Genomic DNA, 24,654 nt, shown 5'->3' on the forward strand with positions numbered 1-24,654 from the left:
GAGTAAATACTTCTTCTTTAGCTAAACAAATATCTGCTCCACTATCTATAAATATCTTTTGTTTTATATATTTCGTAGGTTTATATTCTACCTGTGCTTCAATATATATATCTATCGGAGATGCAGGGATTGCAGAAGTATAAAGGAGAGAATTTGTCGGTTCGAGATGCAGGGATTGCAGAAGTATAAATAAGAGATTAAATGAATATATTATGTTTGTATGTGATGAATCTCTCGAGAACCTAGTAGGTACATGAAGTTTGTACCTAATTTTGTTCCCATCACGGTACTAAAATAAGTAATACTCTTAATTGTTACTTGCATCATGTTCGTATTTATGTTATTTGAGCATTTGAGTAACTGCTCTTTGAAATCCAACCATGAGACTTAAAAATCAGATTATAGCCATGATTTGTAATATTGTTTTTCGTTTCTATATTTTTCAGTTTTGTAACGGAAATATAGCCAATTATAACTGAATCGAGACCTTTTAAATTGAAACCAAAATCAAATATGAATCGGTAATTATAATTTTGGATATTAGAAATCGAAAATATATGAATAGAGTTCAGGTTTTAATCTAAAATCGAGCCTAACCGACCCGACCCTGAACCTGCATTTCCGTTGGCGCGAAAGACATCGAATTTTTACGCACTCAACAATACCGATTAAAAAAAGAAAAGAAAGTACAGCTGTATATATAAAAAAACATAATCCTAAATATGAGTAGACTTTTGTTGTAATGGAGTCATTGCTGTCTCGAGGCTTATCGCACCGTAAGGATATGATTTAGTTACAGGAGCAGCACACGAATGGCATCTCCTTCAGCACCTCTTCACTGGAATTTTTCTCAGGTTTTTGGTGAACGTAATCCTGCCGACGATGTTCAACCTAGTACGCTCCCTCTCTCTCTCCCTCTCTCTCTCTCTCTCTCTCTCTCTCTCTCCCTCTCTCTCCCCTTCCATCCCTCCCCCCTCTCTCCCTCTCTTGTCCCCCCGCTCTCCCCCTCCCCCAACTGTTTCTCTGTATGTGCAGTTGTGCACACACTAAGCAAAGTTCAAACACATATGTTTATGAATTATGAGTTAGAAACATGTAAATAGAAGCTGATGTTAATATTTTAGGTTTCTACTGTAGACTGTTAAACTCATTGAATAGTTGTTCGGGTTGAAAAATGCAAATTCAATTTAATATCGCAGTGCAAAATGAGTAGAAATATGTTAAATAGAAGCCCATCTACTAGCATCTTGGGGTTATAGGAGAGCTGATAACGAATCTTCATAAGGCCCTCCTCCTAACCCTGACATTTTCTTAATTATTTAACATGAATACTAAGGCTTATTATTGCCCGAAAGATTGGTTTCTAGTGAGCCACTCTTCAACCTAAAGATGAGATTTAAGGTGAGGGGAAAGAGGGAGAGTGTTAAACGTAATATATGATCTAATTAAGTACTCATCATACCTTTTAGGAGAGTGTATATGTGAGGAAAATTGGAAGGAATGAAGTATTGGAATGAAATGGATATGATGCAAAAATGTTGATAATATTTTAAATTATGCCTTGTTCCCACCGCTCAATTCCTTGTTTGTACCGAATGCAACCTCTATTCCTGGTCAGAGATTTTACCTTTTAGTAGTGCCACATTGCAGAATGGACTTTGTGAGTGGTCTAGTAGATACGACAAAAGATGTATCTAGGACCTACCTATTATAAAAGGTGAATTTTGCTTAAAGTTAATTAGCATAAAAAAGGATATTGTTTGAAGTTATAATTATGTTGTCTTTAATATTAATTATACAGTGTCAGAAGTGAAATGAAATCATGATACAGCAAAAAAAATGACGAAACTTGGCAAAACAGAATGTGAACAAATTTTTCAAATCATGTACTCGAAATATTATCAGTAGCTTAAAGAGCTGATGATTGCTGGAAATGCTATCATTAGATAGTTCTGCAGTGTCTCTTGTGAGATACTTTTAATGAGCTTAATGTTGCAGTTTCTTTCTGACTAATTTGTTGCGGTATTTTCGTATTTCATATCTAATACAGAGTTTTTTTATATAGTGGATGTCATATCAGCAATTGACTTTGAAGACAGTGGTGATCATCTGGCTGTTGGTGATCAAGGAGGGCGTCTTATAATCTTTGAAAAGACACCTGGTAAAGATGTGCGAATCACAATTTAACCTCAAATTATCTATATATGTGTGTTTTGTTTATAAGAATTTTATATCAGCAATTGTAGGGGTTTATGTGCGCTACAACTGACCATCTGCCTTTACAAGATAATCTTATAGGTGACAAATGGCTATTTTTCTCGGAAAGAATTGGAGCAATCAGATCTTAGTGACACACAACATCATCAATATCAATACAAAACAGAAATTCAGAGTCATGAACCAGAGGTATATTTTGCTGATTTCAATTGCACACTAACTCATTCTCTAAATCCTGCATTAGTATTATACTCATCACAGTTGAATTGGTATGTACTTTTCGACTTATATGTACATATTAGATTCTGATTGTATATCACTTTTTATAGTTTGATTATTTGAAGAGTGTGGAAATAGAAGAGAAGATTAATGACCTTAAATGGTGTGCAAGGCCCAACCAATCACTTTTTGTTCTTTCAACAAATCACAAGACAGTCAAACTTTGGAAGGTATATTTTTGTCGTACAACTGTAGTTCTAGGAAAGATATTATAAGTCCAAAAGCATTGTATATGAACTAAGTTCCACAATGGTTAATTGTGTAGTATCTATCTTGTCTCTGTTTTCATACTTGTCCTTTGTTTTTTATTTAATATCAAATGAAATGGAGGGCTGTGAATAGTGTGTTCTTCATTACTTTTAAATGTAAACGTGTTTGCTTTAAACTTGACGTGTTTTATTGATTACTTATTAGTTTAAATTCTCAAGTTAAATTATAATATGAAAAAAAAAAACCAGAATAAACAATGACATTTGCTTGTGCACATTAAAGAAATAATCCCTGGTCGATCTTAAATTTGCACTCCTTTTGTCATACTTTATCCTTTTAAATAATCATAATGTGTTATTTTATTTTCAAAATCTAGTTTATCGTTGGGGTATTTTGTGTCGTCCCTTGATCCTCTTCCCTAGTTACTATTAGTTCCATGCCAAGTGATTGAAATTTAGTTCATGGGATAAATTCGGATAACTATAGAATTAGTATAATACAGATCAAGAGCAGGCATGTCGATAGTCTGACTATTATTAATCCCATGAAACAAACAAACATAGTGTTAGTGCTTATAAGGAATAGTTAAAGCAGAGAAAAGAATAGACAGTGCATCTTTTGAGCAGATGAGAATGTATAAAGAGGTCAAAGTGAAAATGATAAATTTGCAAGAGAAAAAAGAAGAAGATATATATATACTTACTTTGTTTTTCTGCCGCTGATTTTGCGCACACTTTTTTTGCTTCCACATGCTTACACAGATAAAAGTTGAGAGAAAATAAGAAATTTTCAAAACAAAATAATAATGAAAGATATGTATATAAATCTACTTGATTATTTTTTTCTTGCTTTTAGCCAGGTTAAAGAACGCAAGTTGAAGAAAGTTAAAGTAATGGACCATGATCCTCTAGTCTCTTCAGAGAATGCTCTTTTGGCTGGAAAGAGCTACATTGGCGCACAAAATAAATCATCTTTTTCTAATGGTAATTTTTTAGAATCAGGAGAAAAAATGGACAGCATTAGGACGCAGCCAATTGTTGGACATAACAGAGTATGTATTAGATACTCACCATACAGAAACTTAAGATACCATTTATGTGAAATTCTGTTTCGCACTTGTTATCTTTTTTTACACGGTATTTGAAAGTTTTTACCTGTTTGTTATTAACTAGGTAGCTAACCTGGAAGATGATGCTCCTGCAAGGTGTCGAAAGGCGTATGCACATGCTCATGATTATAATATCAACTCTATCTCGAATAATAGGTAAAACTGTATAGAACAGGAAATATTAATAGTAGGGACATTCATTTGTGTTGCATATTTAGTATTCTCTACACTTTAAAGTCTAATCATGACAGTTAGAGTGGCCCACTTTTTATGTTTTAGCAGTTTAAAGAGTGAAAATAAATGAGTTGCAATCGCAAAAGCATAGAGTTATTGGCAAAAGTCAGTGGACAGTTATATGAAATTTGTTTTGTATTTTTTGTGTAGTGACGGTGAGACATTTGTTTCCGCGGATGATCTTAGGATAAATTTGTGGAACCTTGAGGTCAGTAATCAGTGCTTTAACATTGTTGACATGAAGCCATCAAACATGGATGATCTTACAGGTAGCGTTCTCTCCGTGTTGTTTAAAACACAATAGACTGTTTCATCTCTTATTAACCTATTGACTCGGGTTCACCTTTTCATCACTTTTGTCATACACATGAATTATGAGTTTTATGAAAAACAGTGTTTATCAAAAAAATTTCTGTCTATTAGATGCAAGTCTACATCGTATTGATTGCAGTAGCCCAAAACATTAGTAATCTAATTAAATATCCTGGATGACAAGACAACCCTTAATATGTGTAATATTAGTAGGACAAGACAATGCAACATATTATGCAACATTATTGGGAGGTATTCAACATGTAGTGTGGTTGGTACATACATGGTTGTTGGAAAGACGAGTAACAAGAAATGCAATCAAAGAAGGCATAAGTCGTGCAATTTTAAAATTTTATCCTTTAGATGGTTTTATTTACTATAAATGGTAAATATTGTAACTTCTTCTGAGTCTTGTAGTAGTTGAGGTTTAGATTATGTTTGGCCTGTCACAGGTAATGTCATTCAGTTTTAGCAGCTTCATGTTGCAGCTTTGTTGGTTCAGGCATGTCGTCTTTCTTTATCCCATTGTCGCAAATCTGTGTGTAGGTGCATAGCCCCTCACTGAGATTTACTTGTCCTGTTACTCCTACAATAATGTCATAAGGGTAAATGGCTTTAAAACTTGTTTCAAGCTTTAAAAGTCAGTTGAGGTTCTCTAAGCATCTTGATAGTAATAGCATCATTATCAACAAGTGAAGTTGCAAAGTGTACAAGCTCATAGTGCCACTAACAACTAGGAGTGCAGTTGAGGCTGTAGGTGCTTTGAGGGGCAGTCACAGGGACCTAAGAGTGAGGCTTGGTAGCTTCTCTAATAGGTCTGTAGTCTTGTGTGGTTTCCAAGCATATAGCTCTTGCATTGGACATTACCATCCCAAGGATATTCCGTCATGTTTTACAGAGATAACTTGTAGGGTATAAATTATAGATGAGTGCTATTTTTTCAGAGCTGAGATGACAAATTATGCTGTTCACCAAATCAATTGCTATATCAAGATCGAGTTAACATTGTCAGTTCTTAAAAATGAACTATTGCCAAAAATATTTGGCTATGATTAATCTGTTGGAGAGAATAATTTATTGGCATGTCTAATACTCTGTGCTTCTTTTTGATAATTTTCAGTCAATGTCTTTATGATTGAAGTTTTTTTCCCTCAGAGGTGATAACATCAGCCGAGTTTCATCCACTTCACTGTAATACTCTTGCTTACAGCAGCTCAAGGGGTTTCATTAGACTTGTTGACTTGCGGCAGTCGGCACTATGTGACCACAGTGCTAAGATGTGCGTTCTGCCAAAAATTTCTTCATTCATGATTTGTATTAATTTTAGATTTGTCCCATGTCAAATTGCTAATTAACCATTCTCTTGCCATTGGAGTGTTTAACTTGAGCTCATATTCTGCTTTTCAGATTGCATGATGGTGTTTTTAAAGGCCAAAAAACATTTTTTACTGAAATCGTCACATCAATATCTGACATGAAATTTGCTATGGACGGAAGGCATATATTAAGTCGCGACTTCATGACATTAAAGGTCCATAACTACTTTGCTTCAAAGGTCTTCTGATCAGTAATTTGCATTAGAGTTAAAGGTCATAAACTACTTTGCTTCAAAGGTCATCTGATCACTAATTTGCATGAAACTTTTAAATTACCCACATTATAGCAGAATGCATTGTTATTATTACGTTTATTCTGCTAAAAATTAATGGATCAGAATATAGTGTTAATGGTTTCCTGTAGCTGGTAATGGATAACAAATTTATCTGGAGTATTTAATTTTCAACAAAGGTTCTTCTTCAACTTCGTATTTTGTTTCAACTACCTAGCATTCTGGCAAGTTCTTTTTAAAATTTATAAATACGGTTTATATTTCTTTAGTCATTGTATCGCTGTCAAAATGTTCACATTGAACCCACATCATGTCATATATAAATATTCTTGTGGCTTGCTTATCCTCGATTACTCAGAAATCTCAAAATTCACAATTTGCTCTTAAGAAATATATCCTTGCTAAATATCCGCAGCTGTGGGATACACACATGGAGACTTCACCGGTTGCAACTTATAAGGTTCATGAACACCTTCGTACCAAGGTAATTAACAGATCGTGATGAACTGCATAAAATTTAACATGTGAGTTGTCATGTTTCATGGTAGGCAATGCTTATATTTTCATGTTCCATATCCCTATGTTCTGATTAAACCCTTAATATGAGGTCCCTGTTTCTAGATCAATTTTAAATTTCCGCCAACATATAAAGATTTCATTGGCCAAATCATTATTATGTGCAATCTGATGTGGGAAGAATCTTCTCAAATTAGATAGCCTGGGGAATAGAAATAAGAGAGTATTTAAGAAGAGAGACAAGTGGTGGGAGAGAAGTGAGAGAAAAATCCTCGAGCATTGCCGACTATCCGCAGCAGACTGCATGGATGAATAGTGGTGTAGTCTAGAAAACAACTGTAAAGAAACCTAATTTTTGTCTTTTTTCTGCACACTTTATCGTCCTGATGATTGGTAAATTTGATCATGTTCCCCAGTAAATTGGTACGATGTTGACCCATGTTTCGGGCCAAACAATCCAATTTGAAGTTCCACAAGTTGACCCGTGAACCATGTAACGCTGGGAAGATATACTCATATCTACACCATATAGTTATTTTGTTTATTTTTACCGCATTTCCACCCAATAAGTTTACTTTGACTACCTCTTATTGGTTACATGTTTCAATGCATTTACAGTTGTCCGACTTGTACAATAGTGATGCTATCTTCGATAAGTTTGATTGCTGCATAAGCGGAGATGGAAGGCACTTTGCTACTGGATCTTATAGGTTTGGCATTTAGCTAAAGTATAGTTCAAAATCAAATGCTAAGTCATGGTGCTACTAGAGTTTATCTTGTTTTTAGCTCATACAGATCCCAAAAATTATTTGTTCTTTGTCTTTTAATTTAGCAACCTGATAAAGATATATTCTTGTGGACTTGGTGGCGAGGAAGGAACCATGTTGGAAGCCAGCAGAAATCCAAACAGGTACACATCCATATTTTTTCTCATGAATTTCAAATCTTTAAGTTTCATGGTGCTAATAGCTACTAACCATATTGGAACTATGGATTCGAGTACTGTTAGCTTTCAACAGATTTTGTCTCTCCACTTGTATGATGGGGGCAGGGAAATAAAATTATAAAATACACAAATTTAGGCCTCTCTTTTATATATACTATATTTATCTAATATCTATTACAATCCATTGCAAAGACATCGAAACATCCAGGCACTTGAGAATAACCCATTAGTATCCTTTCTTTTTTTCCTGCAAAACAGTAGCATACTTAAGTTTTTACTGCACATATAGCATTAGGCCAATTAGTCTAAGATGTAGGTCTGTGCTGTTCTTTTTTCTTATTTATTTTCAACTTCTAGTCGGATGATCTTGTAGTATATATTGTAGACTTAATCTACATCTTCAAGCAACTCATCCTCCAATTAGTTTTTGGTTAACCGGATTTCAATGCTAAGGCAAACAGATATATTAATTAGAAACTCTTGTTGGGCTTGCTAAGCAGGCCTAACTCCACATTAGTATGATATTGTCCGCTCTGGATTGAGCCCTCACGGTTTTGGTGTTTTGGTTTTGGGCACCTCCCAAAAGGCCTCATACTAATTGGAGTTATCTGACAGCTTATATTCTAGCAAACTGCCCCTCCCACAAACGGTTTTGGTTTTAGGCACCTCCCAAAAGGCCTCATAAAACTGCCCCTCCCACAAACGATGTGGGACAACTCCTAACAATCTCCCCCTTCAGTGTGACCAGGCTCCCTCTTGACCCATACTGAAAGTCCATCTGGCCAACTCCTAACAATCTCCCCCTTCAGTGTGACCAGGCTCCCTCTTGACCCATACTGAAAGTCCATCTGGCTATCTGCTCCCCCTAGGCCCATACTGGAAGGCCCGTCTGCCTTTTCCTTGAGCCCACTCTGGGGCAAGCCCATCTGCCTCTTCCTAGGTCACTTCTGGAGCCCATCTGAGATTGTTGTTGGACCGTTATAACCTGAAGCTCTGATACCACTTGTCGGGCTTGCTAAGCAGGCCTAACTCCACATTAGTATGATATTGTCCGCTCTGGGTTGAGCCCTCACGGTTTTGGTTTTGGGCACCTCCCAAAAGGCCTCATACTAATTGGAGTTATCTGGCAGCTTATATTCTAGCAAACTGCCCCTCCCACAAACGATGTGGGACAACTCCTAACAACTCTGAGTGCCAAATCTATGAGAAGTTCTGATTGTCCGGTCCAGGAACAAACAACTTACATTGTATGTATTGTTAAGTTACAAAAACAGAAGGAAATAAAGAATTATGCCTTACGTTACATATTTGATCTTCCCTTTAAATATTTCTAAATTAGTGGTGTTTACGAGTCAAACTATTCAGTAGCTATTCGAGCTCGGTCAAAACACTTGAATCTGGTTCGAGAAATAACCAAGCAAGCTCGAGCTATTGGAGTATTAATTGAGTCAAGCTCGAGCTATTCAAATTCTTAATCGAGCCAAGCTCGAGCTTTAAGTTACTCGGCTCGTGAGCCTCGTGGGCCTAATTGAGCTATTAATATTTTTTTTCATTTATATATTAATATTACTAATATGCAGTATAGTTTAATCTAAATTTTGAAAAATTAATATATATCTTACACATTTAATCAGTTAGACGTGCATATAGGAGTTTTTGGTGAAATTAGTTAAGTCAACTCGAACTTGAGAGCATATTGAACTTTGGTCAAGCCGAGATTTAAGCTTAAATTTATGGTTCGGTTGAGCTTGAGCCCAAACTTTTTAGTCGAGCCTGACAATTTTGGCTCGACTCGGTTCGAACACACTCCTACTCTAAATATAGTTTTAACTTTTAACAGTTACTGACCTAACTTTTACAGTAAGGCGCATTATCTAGCTGCTCCACGGGCCAGGAGGTCATCTCTTGGCAGCTTAACACGGGCAATCTACAGGCATGGTAAGAGTTTCCATTTCCTTAATTTAAATATAGCGGTTCCAATCTTTTAATATTTTTAGAGATTCATTCATGTAAAGAGTATCCTGTTCCTTCTTTTTTTAGGGAATGAGACGTCTGACTCAAAAAGTAATGAATTCCCGGGCAACCTAAACTCCAAGTTGTTGCACATGGCTTGGCATCCAAAATCAAATATGATTGCTTGTGCTACAGGAAACAGTGTATATATGTATTATGCATAGAAGTACATCACAGAGTTGACACTGATGCCAAAAATAAGCAGTACTACTGGGTTTGAAGTAACATAAATGTAGGGGTAGCAAGTAAAAAAGATCTAACAAGAAATAAAATCAAAGTTGGAGTCCTAGGCCGTTGTAGCAATTGAGTAGTTCTGGGAAGCAGCAGCTTTACTTCACATGAAACTCAGCTGACTGAATTGCTGAATGTTCTGACCTCAGTTCATGAAGGCACATGTCATACTTATTCCAACTTCCAATTATACAGAATTTTCATCATGCTTGTGAATTTGAAATTGTCATTATATTAAACTCCATAGTAGATCATTCAACCTTTAGCATAACTAAACTTTTGTGTTGATTGAAATTTTGCCAGCCTTTATTCTTTCTTTTATTAACCTTTCAAAATGATGTCTTGATAGCTGAAAAGCTTATATATCAATAGGAGTTTTGATGTAGAGGAATTCTTCTGCAATCAATTCAGAGAAACACCAAATTATATACGTTTTACTGTAAATGATTCATGAGGCTGGAGATGGTTGTATAATAAATTAAATTTGTGATTTTTTCCATGTAAAATATATTTCACTTTTTCATAATAAAATTATAAGAGATAATTTATATTTCAGAAAAGTTTAAAATAAATTTTTAACTAAATATTTTGAACACAGGTCCAAAACAGTCATATAATCTAACACCTTGCTATTATAAGCTAACTAGTAAATAAGTATTAAATTTTTAAATAAATAAATGAAATGCAAAACATATTATTTATTTTGATATTTAAACTAAATTTTAGAGATTTAGTGTTCATAATCAATATATCATAGTTAAACAATTATATTATTTATCTGAACATACAACCATAGAACCATCATTTTAATTAGTAAAAGAAAAAAGGACAATCGTTCATATCATTAAACATAAATTATTATAATTTTCTTATTAACAGCAAAAAATATTAAAAATAAAGCATACCAATTTCAAGTTAGTAGAACAAATTATAGTGTGTATTTTATTAGTATGTTGGTCATTTCTGTCTAAGTTTAAACAAACCATTATTACTTCAAGGACATGACTAATAATATATGTAATTAAGATGATCTATCTCTTGTCAAATATGAATTTATTAATACACCCTTCATCATACTTTATTCTTTAACATTTGGACAAAGAAAATTGAAAAATGTGAAGTTAAAGCCGTGAGATCTCCAAAAATACTAAAATTAGGAAAAGAACATATTATTTTTAGAAAATACTAGTAAATTAAAGCATTTAAAGAAATAAATCACACTAATCGGGAAAGGTTAAAAATGAATGGGCTAGAAAGGAGTAGGTTTTAATGCATATTTGGAAAACAAAAACCAATTGTCCATTTTAGGTAACAATTTTAAGGCTGATTAACAAATGGGTTTTATTTTCAATATTTGTCATCTTTATGGGCCTGGGCCTGACCCTCCAAATGAGAATACAAAAACGATTTTTGGTAACAAAACACGACATCCGAAGTTTAAACACTAAAAAGGGACATTTATTTATTTTTGACAAAAAAGGGATATTTATTTATTTGTTGTACTATTCTTGTTCCAGGTCATCTCTGTCTTGCTGATCCACGCAAAAAGACGAAAGCAAGTGTAGGGACCAGACAGAATCTCCTACATTCCAAACTCACTTCAATCTCCTCTCTCTGTCTTCTGTATGTTTACTGGTTTAGTATTACTCTTATTTTGTCATCTTATTTAATTAAACAACCTACAAAGTCAGTTTCCTTTTTTAATTAATTATTACTTGTTAGGTTTAGGGTTTATTTAGGTACTGGCATTGAGTCTTCAAGCATAATGTTACTGTTACTTAATACCCTAGAATTATTGAAGGTTGTGTTTAGCGTAATGGTCAAGTGTTTACGTGCAATAACTGGAGGTCGTGTTTTTTTTCTAAATTAATTGAAGGTCGTGTTTAGCATAATAATCCTTAGGTCGTTGTATGAGAGGTCGTTTCACTTACCTCTGTCTTTATTCAATTTTCCTAGACATTGCTGACTTGTGTCGTGACTGCGGAGGTTATGGAAACCGTTAAAGCGGAGCCAGATGTGGTTGGAAGGTCAATGGAGGTTAGAGCACACAATAAACGTGTTCTCGATAACTTTAAGCAATGCAAAGCTCATCATGGACTAGAATCGGAAGATAACATGAGCTTAAGTGCTGTAAGTACTGGTCAAAGTGGCACTAGTGCGTTGGATCAAGAGCAATCTCAGTTTGATGATACAAGCCCTTGTTTAACATTACCCATTAGTTCAGCACCTCTGTGTCGGCAATTTTGGAAGGCCAACAATTATGAAGATGGAGTTGCACCAAAATCCAACCTTCAAAGTACTTATTTGTCTAAGATTATATGACTTTTTGTGATTTGTTCCAGATGACAGCATTCATGGTTTTCTTTTCTTAAGTTAACTTCACTTGTCGTTATGTGTATCTCAATATGCTTATGGCTGTATTTTAACAGCTATCTGACAATTTGATCGGTGGTTAACAGATGTTACAAATCACCTATGTATTCACCCTAAATTCCTTCATTCAAATGCCACTTCGCATAAATGGGCTTTTGGTGGTATGTTTAGCTCCTATTATCATTGCTTGCGAGTGCCTCTAGCAACTTAGCTTTGCTGCAACAATTTATAATTACTTTAACCAGTTTCATCTTATCGGTTGCTTAATTTGTGCAGCCATTGCGGAACTGATAGATAATGCAGTTGATGAGGTATATTCATGTTTAAAAATTTGAGCAAATCTATAATTAAAATCAGTGATTGAACTCTAAAGTTATTTGCTAAATCCGAATGTTGTGTACGTATGTGACTTGCCCGTAACTGTAATATCGTTTATTTCTTCTGGGGGAGGAGGGACACCCTAATGCTTGCTATCACCGTATGTTGCCAAAAAAAATATGACCGTCAGAAAATAAATGATTTTTGCCTTACTATTTTGTGGGAAATGTTATCTTATATTAAATTGAAAGTGTTTAATATTGCTCAAAGTTACAGAAATTAGAGAAATCCCATGGCAGATGGTATAAGGAGTAAAAACAGTGCAAATTTTGTGTTTCCCTGTATCTTTTTTCTAAATGAAATAGCCTTCTTATTTCTGCAATTTGTTTTCCATCTACTGGATAGATGCAAAATGAGGCTACATTTGTGATGATCGATAAAACTTTAAATCCGAAGAATGGAGCTTCAGCATTGTTAATTCAAGGTATTCCATGTCCATCTTCAAAATATGAAAAACTCTTATGGTTTGACATCGATTTTAATTTATTTCCCCATATTTACAACAGATGACGGTGGGGGAATGGACCCAGAAGCAATACGGCGCTGCTTAAGCTTTGGATTTTCAAATAAGAAGTCTAAATCAGCCATTGGACAGTGTATGATTCTTGTGTTCATATTTTTCAAATAATCCTATGTTTTTCCTTGCATAAATTGGTTGAATTGTAGCCTTTCAGATGGAAATGGCTTCAAGACTAGTTCAATGAGACTTGGAGCAGATGTCATTGTCTTCAGCCGCCACATGAAGAACAGGTTTGATAATGATAATGATATATTTGTTTTTGTACTAATACTAAGACAGTAAGATGACAGGTGGCAGTTCACTCCAGTAAAACATTCCATGTATGTCTGCATTTATGCGGTGTGTCGATGTAAGTTGCATAAGAACATCGGGGAAATGATTTTATGCAAGCTGTGGTCCTTTCATTCATCATTTTACTACCATGTATGCAAATTGCAAACTTTAGCATTAAAAATTAAGAATCTGAATCAGGCATGCTTAATATGCTTCAACGTAACATGCGTGTCATGATCTTCTGGGAAGACCCTGATTATAATATTAGAGGACGATGTGGTGTTCAAACTCCGTTTTAGAATTTTTTTAATAATCTTCTCTGATGATTGCAATCATAATTTCAGAGGACAGCGCGGTGTTTTAAAGTCCATTGACTTGAGAGGATCATTGTAATAAGTTTTGGAGAAGGAATATCTTATGCAGTTTATTGTTATCAATTGTTGACTGCAACTACGAGAAAATACGTGCGAGTGTTTCTATTGCTTGTTAATTTGCACAAATCATTGTTCCTCGGATATTAAAAGTACTACGAAATGATTATTAATTTTTTTTATGTAAAATATGGTAAAGATTTTTCAAGTATATCGTAAAGCATCTTCAAGTGATGCCTTCTATTCATTTGATTGTCAACCTGTCTTCTATTTTGTTCTTGTTTGGGCTTACAATTCTTGCCTTGTTTTCAGTGCATAAAAAGGTTTAGAGCCATTTGGCTCTGTGTATTTCAGCAAAGATAAGTGGATATACTTATAAACTTTGATTGGAATAAGAACTTCCTTTTTACATCCTGAAGCTAAACAGCCTCATAATCTAATCTATTTTTACATTTTAATGCCAATTGTAGTTGCTCTTCATGCATAATGGGGAGCACTGGCACAAATTTTAAGAAGTTATTTGTTTTGTATTTACTCTTCAACTCCTCTCATTATTTTCTCTCCCAAATTGACAGAAATATGACACAAAGCATTGGTCTTCTGTCCTATACATTTTTGACACAAATGGGGCACGATAGAATAGTGGTTCCTATGGTTAGTCTTGCTCTCTCTTCCACAATAGCTATTTAGATGCTCTGGCTTGTATATATGGCTATTATGATTCTTTAAAAGCATACTGATACTGTCAAAAAATGTCCACAACAATTATAATTAAAACACATATATGCCATGCTTCATTGTAATATCCTCCTTGATCAGAACGCACGATATTATAAATTATAATTAAGTTGTGTTTCCTACCTGATTAGGGTGAGTGTATATCTGATCTTTTTACTTCGCCATCTGTGGACATTGTCGTTGTTTTCATCTTTTGCTGTTTCTTATGCAATATTGCTTGAGACTGTAGGAATTACTGCTGGGTCTAGTGACGAGGAACACTTCTTTAAACATATAAGAAACTTAAAGATTAGTGTTACTAGTATATAGCCGACTAGATTTCTGTCTCACCTATACCGCAGGTTGATTACGAGTTTAACACATCGACAGAGACAATGGATTTCCTACAATGGCAGAGCAAGGAAAATTATATGCACAACCTTTCTATTTTGTTGGAGTGGTCTCCATACTCGACAGAAATTGAACTTCTCAAGCAAGTAAGCCACCATGCCGATTATCTATAATAATAAATGTATATGTTTTATAGTTATTGCTGACCTGTATGGTCTTTGCTTAGAGGGGAGGAGATTTTGGGCTACTTTGAATTATAGCTTTTTCTTTTAAAGCGTAGCCACTAGTGTATCGATAGTTAATGTTGCATCGAACAGAAGATATACATTTTCTTGTTTTCATAGATATTGCACAGCAACCTGTCTGCTTTCCGACTTGTTATCTATATAATGTTCCCATCAATCCATTTCCAGTTCTTACTCATTTTGACAGTATATGTCATCCCTGTTTTGGCTAAATACTATTCCCTGTTTCTTACAAAGTTGCAACTCCAATTTTGGCTAATCAACTTGACACGTTTACCACTGTTTCATAGGACATCAATCAAGAAATATTTACTTTTGGAATATGTATTCATAATGGTTCATAATATCACTCAAATTGGATATTGTGATGGAGGGAGTATCTGTTTTAGCAATAGAATATTCCAAAGCGTATATATACGCCTATCTGTTCCAAATTAGCAAATTAAATGACAACTAAAAATGACTTTTTTGATGAGCCAGGATATTATTGGATTACATTTGCCTTTATTATAACACAAAAGATTGATTTAGGTCTATAATTTCATATTTTACTTTCTAAGTTTCCTGAAATCTGAATGATTTGAGAATTGTGTAGTTACTATGGATACGTCAGTTCTGAAATTATGTGTAACTAAAATGGATTAATGTATTTGTTGTTTATCATTTCAAGTAATATCTTTTTGACAAAGAGGTGGCATGTCTTGACCATCGATCTATTTTAAAGTCAAGAGATTACTGTACTTAAATTGTACTCCCTCCGTTCCAATGAATTCTTAACATTTGAAATAGAGCGTTCGACGCGCATTTTAAGACTCTTATCTACTATAGTTAGATAAATTATTTTAAAAACTTTTTTCATTTGAATAAAAATTAAATGTTCAAATTTTAATTAAAAAAGGAAAATCATAAAAATAAGTTATTGAACTATATTAGATAAGAGCCTTAAAATGCGTGTCGAACTCTCCATTTCAAATGTTAAGAACCTACAGGGACGGAGGGAGTAATAACTCTTGAGAAGTAATTTAATTTTAATTTAAGTTCTTTAAACAATGGATGAACACATATGTATATATATTTTCTATTGCAGTTTTTTGTTCTACTACATATCGTAATTAGATTACCAGGTTAACTACTGAACTACTGGTCTCTGATGAACTAGGCCCTTTTATGGATTATTTTTGTGTCTAATTTTCAATTTCAGTAGTTTATGCTGTCATGTATCTTTGCGTTTCTTTCCACCCTACCCTTGCAAGCCTCAAGTTATAAGGCCTTATAATTGAATCAGAATAGAACTATAATTATTATTTACTATGAGGAATATAGGATCTGGTTGAGACAACCGACTGTGAAATTGTTATCTTTGTAATAGTCGTTGCCCTGTGGAATTTTTTTATAGTCAATATAATGACTGTGATTTGTTTTATTATATATACTTTATAATTGCAGACATAAGATGAACATTATATAAAAATCTGGGCTATAAAGACTTGGCATGTGAAAATTCTTATATTGTTTCGATATTTCTAGAAACTGTTGTTATAGATTCCACTACAGATAGATTAAATATGGTAAATGGAGCTTCACATTGAGTTGGGTTTTTTGAGGGTGGGGGAATTATTTGGGAAGGAGTGCAGAAAATTTACCATTGAATGTAAAAAAATTGGCTAAATGTCTGCTGTAGTAACATGGTGTCATTGCTATTGTTACAAACTTACAATTGCGAAATTCGGGATGGTAATGCACTTTAATGACATTGGTATCATAATGAAACTGGTACCTGGTAAGTTTTTGTATTTCGTTATCTACCATAAAATAGTGTGAAGGCATCCCATTTCTGGAAAAATCTTAGAATGCTTAAGAGCACATTTCTGTTAAGCTGTCTATGGAAAAGTTGAGGAGTTTACAAACTCTATCCATTCAGATTGAAGCATTTTAGCAAATTTATCTTTGCTGTCTGAGTTCTTATTTTAGAGTTGTGATAAATATTCAATGGGTTTCCCAGATGCATCTTTAATAAAATAATCCTATTCATCTTTGCTGTAGATGATCCTATTCTACCTTTGATAATTTAAAATAATCTAATGGACAGTTTGAAGACGTTGGATATCATGGCACGAAAATTATCATCTACAATCTCTGGTTTAATGATGAGAACAATTTGGAGCTTGATTTTGAATCAGATCAGGAGGTTAGTTATCATCAAGCCATTTCCAATATTTACCTATTGTTACTGTATTAAGCCATTCCAGGTAATGTGCATTTTACGTGTTGCAGGATATTCGTATTGATGTAGAATCCAATAAGCTTGAACAGGGGGAAAATGGGGAGAAGGGGAAGAAAGGGAAGAAGCTGAAGTCAGCAACTGAACAGCATATCGCGAATCGGCTCCGTTTTTCTCTCCGCGTAAGTTTAATGTCATTTTTATGTCTCATTAAAAAATGTTTTAATGTTTGGTTTGATTAATATGACTTTCTTTGCAGGCTTATTTATCTGTCTTGTATTTGCGTCTTCCCAGTAATTTCTGCATGTTATTGCGTGGACGAGTGGTTGAGTATCATAATATTGCTACCGATCTCAAGCATCCGGAATTCATCGTGTATAGACCTCAAAATGGTCGTTGTGTGGAGGTTGTAGCCATTTCATTTTTAAACCTTCTACTATCTTAGACTGTCTAATTGCAAGTCCCTCATTTTCATCAGCATCATAAATTAGCGGGATATCATGAATAACCGTGGATCCTACTTTAAGCTTAAATTTTCCAGTTTAAGATTAATATGCTTTGATTAAGTTAATGTCGATTTGAATTTGCTAAAGACAACTTAGTGTGCTAGCATTAATCTTCACGATTTGACTCTGTACAGTCCAATGAACTTTTTTTTTGATGAAGTTGGCATTGTTTTTTAACTGTAAAATCTTATGAAGTATGAAATCGCTAGTGGTTATTCATTATGGCTTGCAAGACATGTGGCTATTGATTTATCTCGATTGGTTGTGGTGCCGATCATTGAGTTACTAGTTATTTCCTTTACACGTGTCTACTGTATTCTACAACGAGTACACGAACCTTTGGTCATATATTTGTGTTTACACAATTCTTTGTGGTCAATAATATTAATGTCGATTTCAATGTTGCTGTGCAGGGTAAAGTTATTACAACGATAGGATTTCTCAAGGAAGCTCCCCACATCAATATCTATGGTTTCAATGTCTATTACAAGAATCGTCTAATACTGGTACCTCTTTATTGTATCTTTTTGCTTATCTTTAGTGTAAATATGCTATATAAACTTCTTTTATGTCTCCCATAGAAGTCTAATGCATTTTTGTGCAGCACTTGAATTGTATACAAAAGTTATATACTGACTGTATTTGCATTTCAATTAAAATAGAGATTAGTTCAAAGAGGTGGCATAGTCATTTGGCTTGCTAGGAGTCTAAAATATCCAAATATCAAAAATAACGTAAAAATCCTTCTTCCACTCCACCTGATCTGCTCACAGTAAAGAAAAGTTGTCATCGCCGTCATAGTTTGGAAGTCAATAATTTAATTTATCCATTGATTTCTGCAAATTTTTATATTTATCATTGGCATTGAGGTGCTTTGAAATATGGATTCTAGTTCATGTGTTTTCCCCTTTTTGAGTGGTAAATGTAGTAAGGGACCCTATATGAGGATTTGAACCCATGGCCTTGTTATAAGTGCGTGGGGGTGGGGGTGTTAGTTGTGAAGGAGATAGTCGATTGCCACTAGTGATGCAGGATATAAATAAAACAAGTACAAAGATAAATATTTGGGATTAACCGTAGAAAACCCACTACTGGTGCTCATACTGCAGAGAAATCACTACCCTCAGAATTTCTCAACCATAGAAGAGAAGAATTTGTTAGGATGGCAGCCCATAACAAAAGAGTAGCAATTCTCAATATAATAATAATCAAAGTCTTGTTTATAATGATAGATTACATCTCCTTATATAGGAGTAGATCCCTAAAATTTAACCATAAAGTAATATTTTCTTAAAAAGGAAACTAAACCTTCTCTTATTCTCTATCATAATCTAGAATATTCCTACATATATATATATAATATAACTTCAAAATAAATTAAGGTAAAATCTATCCTAACTAATCACATAAAAAATGTGCAAACTAATATTTTAATTCTTTATTCTGCATCAATGGCCTTCAATGATTATGTTCCTCCATTCTCTTGTTTCCTTGTGCAAATGTTTAATTTATGCATACAGACACATAAAACAATAAATTCTGTGCTTATCTCATCATTTTCAGCCGTTTTGGCGCCCTGCAAATTTCACATCTAGCAGAGGCAGAGGGGTTGTAGGTAAATTCACATTTCCAGTTCACATTCTTTAGTCTCAAACATTGAGTTAGATTGACCTAAATTTATTTGTTCTTTAATAGGTGTCCTGGAAGCAAATTTTATTCAGCCTAGTCACAACAAACAAGATTTTGAGAAAACCAGTGTTTTTCAAAAGCTTGAAGTCCGCTTGAAAGAAATGACATTGGAATACTGGTAAACTTATGTGTGAATAGTGACTAGATACTGAGCTTTTGTTCTGTGTGTGGCCAACAAAGCACAGGGGAAGCTAGATTTGATTGTTGATTGTTATTTTTTATATATAAAGACTCCAACTAGAAACTGCTGAGCATGTCTGAATATAAAATTTAGCCAAAATGGTCTTTAAGATCCATACTGTTTGAGTTCTCAAGATTGTTGTATGAGTGTTATCTTGTTGGGAACTATTAAGGTATTTTACCTGTTAATTTATTCGTTTCGTGAAGAATATCATATGCATGACCTTTAATATACTTGGGCTTGCTTTGTAGACAATATATGTGAATCATGCATGGTATAGTGTAGAGTGTGAGTTTTTTTCAGTTATAGAGCATAGTACTTTGTGATGCATTAAGGCCCAACAGGGGATAAAGACCAAGTTAAGATAGTATATTCAAGACGAAAGCCTAAAAGTAAATGGGTCAGCAAATTTACAAGGGAAAAAGAGTCAATGAACACAAGGGGGGATTAAAGAGACGAGAAAGAGGAGAATTAGGTATTCCGTATTGTGTACTTGCATTTTTGGATCTGGAGAGGTGCCTCCTCTCGAAAGCTCTATATATTAGTATAAATTAAATCTGTAATAGCTACGTGATTTAAGGATTTGGGTAGTAAATTGCTTGTTTTTCTGAGTTATCATTGGATTAATTAGTAAATTGCTTGTTTTGCTGAGTTATTATCGACTTAATTAGTAAATTGCTTGTTTTGCTGAGTTATCGTCCGATTAGTTAGTGAATTGCTTGTTTTGCAGAGTTATCATTGGATTAATTAGTAAATTGCTGTTGGATCTGTTACATACTTGTTTGACCAATATTGTTAATTACGGGCAGGGATCACCATTGTGGATACCTTGGATATTCGGTCACGAAAAAACCCCGGGCGTTAATGACATCACACATCACATCTGATTCCAGCACACAGCATGGTGCAAAACAACCTGTTATGTTGGATAAAAGTTTTGCTTCTGCTGGTAAAGTACTTACTGCTGGAACGTGTATGCCTCCGGTGGTTGCTTCTTCGAATGAATTAGGAAGGATACCAGGTCACCAGTTGTGCAACGAAATAAACTCACAAGAAGGTAGAGTTTGAATGTAGACTTAAAACTTAGGCGCTAATACCTGTGACCTCTTTTCATCAATACGAAAATATGTTCATTCTTGTCCAGGAGCGAGTTTGAAGAGGAGAAATTTTGAACGCCAGGAGTCTGGAAAGGTGAAAAGGAAAGCTGTGGCGAGGGACAATGTTATCAATACTAGCCGACTTCTAGAAGTAGAGGTATGTTTGAAGTGTAATTACGCAATTATAGTGGTGTTTAAATTTTGCTTGTGCAATCTTACTTTTAAGCTGCTTACATGCATTTCAGTGAGAATTGCAGAAGAGTGTAAATTATAAACCTACTATTGTGAAATGAACTTTATATAATCTACTGCTAAGATTTTACCTTTTGGTTGCAGGCTACCATTAATACCAGTGAATTGCTGGAAGATCAAGAGCCCATAAACCTTATGCTAGAAAACAGAAAACTTCTTGCACAGTGAGTAGCACAGCTTACTGTTTATTTATATATTAACTTTTGTTGCTCAAGTGACTAATATTTGTATACTATTAACTTTTGTTGCTCAAGTAACTAAGATAATAACATTTGCTATTGCACATATAAGTTTTAACTATGAACAACAAGGAGCACTCAACTACTAGCTAGTCTAGTAGTTGTTTTTTCTATTAGTTGCATTGTGAACAGGCCTTTACTTATGAGATTCGTTTTTTAGGCTTGCGCTAGTTGTCTGCTATAAGATAGAGCTTTCCTTCGCTACTAGGAGAGTAAGCAACTTCTATTAGCGGCGGACCTTGAGTCTAATTGGGTCTGAGACTCACTTCCTTGAAAAGAGGTAGACGATAGAGATAAGGCTTTCTAAATGAGATTGATTTCCACGAATATGCAGGCTCGAAGGATGCTATTTGCTACTATTCCATCTATTTGTGCATCAAGTTCGAAGAAGATCTCAAACTATGGGGCGAGAAGTGATGACCATTACTAATAAGTTTTTCTAACATTATATATGACTTCAGGTTTAGACTATACGGTGTTCGACTGTCAGAAAGTCCATAACTGACTTCAAGGATCAATAACCGGCCCCAGATTTACCCATTCACTCATTCAGTGACTTTTGGCACTGGACGTTCCCAAAATGGGTACTGCCGGATCGGGTGAATTCAATAATAGACGCCTGTTGGGAGAATTGTCCACTATAAAATATATCCGTTATGCGTGATATATTAATAACAGAAGAAATTAACTTAAATCTAATTCAAATGTGTATTACTAGTTTACATATCTTTAATGCGCTACTTTAACTATATGATGGGTGAAATTACACCTAGAGGGGGGGTGAATAGGTGATTATGGCTAACTAGGATTACTTTTAAATTTTATCTGATAATAGCTTACTGAGATTTTATCAACTGAACTATAATCCGATAATGATAGTAAGCTGAAATGACTAAATGCAATGCAGAAAATAATGTGCAGGAAAGTAAATAGAACACACAAGAATTTTAGCCAGGTTCGACCCCTAAGCCCCTATGGTCTACGTCCTGGTCCCTTACCAACTTGGTAAGAGAATATATTATTGATCAATGAAGGTTACAACTACAAGATACAACAATATATCTCCCTTTATCCCAGCTGCTGATAATGGCTTGCTGAAACCCTGTTTAAAAACCTGCTCTCTAAGTACTATACTACCCCGTAGTACAAACTCCTCTAGCAAGTACCACTAAACCCTTGTTTCCCTAGCCAACTTATCCAGCAACTAATCAATACAATTTGAACAATACAAATCAATGATAAAGTTTACAACTCAAACTATAGACTCTCTCTAAGATAAAACACGTGTATATAATTAGAGCTCGAGAGTATTTTAGAAACAATAAAGATCAGGAGTTGTATGTGTTCTTGCTTGCAAAGTCGTCAGTCATAAAACTGCAAGAAAACCACTTATATAACCACACATTAACGTTTGAAAACAGCCTCAACAAATTACAACGGCTAGAATCCAATTCTACCGTGTAAGATTGTTGGGATGGTTTTTCCAACGTTCATGTGTACGTTAGATAGAAGAGAAACACAGAAGTCCAATGTTCAGAAAATATCTCTTCTATTTAGTAAAGGATAAAACGTTTTAATGAAGATAGGAGAAAGAGTTTGAAAGAGAAACAAACTCCTATTCTTTAGGAAATCAATTTGAATAAGTAAAAACGTTTTATAAATGAGCTCTCTATATATCATGCACGTTTATTATATTAGAGAAGTCCTTACAACTGATATATATGAAGATCCTATAAAATCTCCATGAAATTCGACTTCCTTGTTGAATCTGGACTGTGCATCTTGGCTTGCTGTTATTCTGACAATTGATCATAGCTTGCTGAAATAGATTACTGTCTTATGATAGCTTGCTGTCATGATACTTAAACAGCAATGACATTAAGCTGTTATATCCTGCAGACATTCTCAAATAACAACATGATGGCTTGCTGTGTTGTGATCATCAAAACTAAGGAGTTACAATCTCCCCCTTTTTGATGATTACACACATTTAGGAGAATTATAAAACTCCCCCTAAATATATGCATATCTCAAAATCTTATAACCTGTTACTGCAATTAATATAAATGAGACATATGCATATCCAAATATCCAGTCATAACTAACAACCAGCATAAATCATTACATCAAGTCTTAAAAACCAAAAGTCAATTTAAACCAAGTAGCAAACCACAGATTAAACATAATCCAACAGATGAAACAAGTCTTAAACCAACCTTAAACAAACATAAATCTCCTAAATTTCTCCCCCTTAAAGCATCAAAAAGATCTAGGTTGAGGGCTGATAAAAAATATAAGATAAAGCATCAAAACACACAAACATGTAAGCAGCAATAAACATATGATGGCATGTCAAAATTAATAAATCAAATTAAACACAAATTATGACATTTAATAAACAATCATAGTAAGCTAACATGAAAATTGATAGTAAGCTAACATTACCAAATTTCCAAAGATAGCTTGCCATTATACACTGCACATGCCAAGTTCCCTTCGAATGGTAGAAAATCTTGCTTCGCCAAGGGGTTTTGTAAAGATATCTGCCAATTTATATTGAGTAGGTACAAAAACTAATTCAATCTTACCTTTGGCAGCATTATCTCTCAAGAAATGATGACGAACATCAATATGCTTTGTTCTTGAGTGATTAACTGGATTCTTTGATATGTTGATGGTTGAAACCCTTATAAAGTCAAAATGTAATTTCGAAAAAATAAAAGAATCGGTAAGTGCGCAATATGTGACTCCCAAGTCAAGATCTTATTATGTATACTCTCTCGTTATACAACTACTATGCCTAATTTTTTCTCATAGAAATTGTGTATACACTTAAAAATTTTCTTTTTAGGGGGTCGGGCCTTCTTTAGTATCCATCTAAAACTAAAATTATGGGAAGAGCCCGTTCATTGAAATAGAAAATTTAGGACGAATTTGGTTGGAATTGGTTGGAATAAAATTCCAATACTCTGTATCTCTTTGCTTTCGAGATACAAATATGGGAATCCTGGAAATATCTCTTTGATTGAAAGAATTTTATTCATAAAATGTAAGGTAAGTCCTAAATGAAGATCTTTTTTAAATAATTCAAAACATGTTGCAGAACGATCTATAAAACAATTGATATGGTTTGATGTGATTCCTCAATCAATTAAATTCGTAGTACCTCTAGAGTCCACTTCTTCCCCATACTACGAGTGAAAGGGAAAAAGTAAAGACTACCATTAAAGCAGCCCAAGCGAGACTTACTATATCCATGTGAATTATGTCCCCTATCTCTATGAAGGAATTATTCCATTATTGCTCATTAATAATAGTCGAATCAACGGCGCAGAGTCAAAAAGGGACTCTGACCGAACACTGTTGATGAACTAATCCCAATAACTTCTACTAAATTCCTATACGACTTCTAATTGGGAAAGACTAAACACAAGTAAAATAGTCAATGACACCTTAAGGGAATGTTACGAATGGAACATATAGGAATAATAAGGCCTGTTCTTTTTGCCCGTTTTTATCTCTATAGAAGTTAATTCTATTCTCCATTCAGTCTAATATTGAATGTG

At 34.3% G+C, this 24,654-nt stretch overlaps 2 protein-coding genes across 4 annotated transcripts in view; both read left to right on the plus strand.

The window, feature by feature from the left end:
- Nucleotides 1-726: 726 nt before the first annotated feature.
- LOC141723721 (serine/threonine protein phosphatase 2A 55 kDa regulatory subunit B beta isoform-like) lies at nt 727-9,881 on the plus strand. The gene is made up of 14 exons (XM_074525594.1): nt 727-894; nt 2,066-2,169; nt 2,299-2,406; nt 2,547-2,666; nt 3,566-3,757; nt 3,879-3,970; nt 4,199-4,317; nt 5,516-5,639; nt 5,768-5,891; nt 6,385-6,453; nt 7,104-7,195; nt 7,318-7,395; nt 9,293-9,369; nt 9,472-9,881. The coding sequence occupies exons 1-14, from the start codon at nt 813-815 to the stop codon at nt 9,606-9,608; spliced, it is 1,518 nt and encodes a 505-aa protein (XP_074381695.1). The 5' UTR covers nt 727-812; the 3' UTR covers nt 9,609-9,881.
- A 1,245-nt stretch (nt 9,882-11,126) lies between these two features.
- The window catches only part of LOC141661348 (protein MICRORCHIDIA 6-like), a 29,350-nt gene continuing 15,822 nt past the window's right edge, over nt 11,127-24,654 (plus strand). For all 3 annotated transcript variants that reach the window (XM_074468334.1, XM_074468335.1, XM_074468336.1), the window contains exons 1-18: nt 11,127-11,298; nt 11,632-11,971; nt 12,135-12,209; nt 12,325-12,359; nt 12,772-12,850; nt 12,933-13,022; nt 13,101-13,176; nt 14,166-14,244; nt 14,670-14,804; nt 16,993-17,091; nt 17,178-17,306; nt 17,384-17,530; nt 18,044-18,136; nt 19,194-19,245; nt 19,326-19,437; nt 20,310-20,557; nt 20,645-20,754; nt 20,934-21,013. In XM_074468334.1, the coding sequence (XP_074324435.1) occupies nt 11,665-11,971; nt 12,135-12,209; nt 12,325-12,359; nt 12,772-12,850; nt 12,933-13,022; nt 13,101-13,176; nt 14,166-14,244; nt 14,670-14,804; nt 16,993-17,091; nt 17,178-17,306; nt 17,384-17,530; nt 18,044-18,136; nt 19,194-19,245; nt 19,326-19,437; nt 20,310-20,557; nt 20,645-20,754; nt 20,934-21,013 (1,946 nt within the window). In that variant the 5' untranslated portion in view covers nt 11,127-11,298; nt 11,632-11,664. The remainder of the gene's footprint in view (nt 11,299-11,631; nt 11,972-12,134; nt 12,210-12,324; nt 12,360-12,771; nt 12,851-12,932; nt 13,023-13,100; nt 13,177-14,165; nt 14,245-14,669; nt 14,805-16,992; nt 17,092-17,177; nt 17,307-17,383; nt 17,531-18,043; nt 18,137-19,193; nt 19,246-19,325; nt 19,438-20,309; nt 20,558-20,644; nt 20,755-20,933; nt 21,014-24,654) is intronic.

This window comes from Apium graveolens, chromosome 5, assembly GCF_009905375.1.
Source record: "Apium graveolens cultivar Ventura chromosome 5, ASM990537v1, whole genome shotgun sequence".
Lineage (NCBI taxonomy): Eukaryota > Viridiplantae > Streptophyta > Magnoliopsida > Apiales > Apiaceae > Apium > Apium graveolens.

Excerpts from the sequence above, each read along its gene's own strand:
- LOC141723721 (XM_074525594.1), top strand. The coding sequence starts at position 813 with ATGGCATCTCCTTCAGCACCTCTTCACTGGAATTTTTCTCAGGTTTTT. Across the intron at positions 2,407-2,546 it reads TTCAGAGTCATGAACCAGAG|TTTGATTATTTGAAGAGTGT; the intron begins GTATATTTTGCT and ends CACTTTTTATAG. Across the intron at positions 5,640-5,767 it reads TGTGACCACAGTGCTAAGAT|ATTGCATGATGGTGTTTTTA; the intron begins GTGCGTTCTGCC and ends TCTGCTTTTCAG.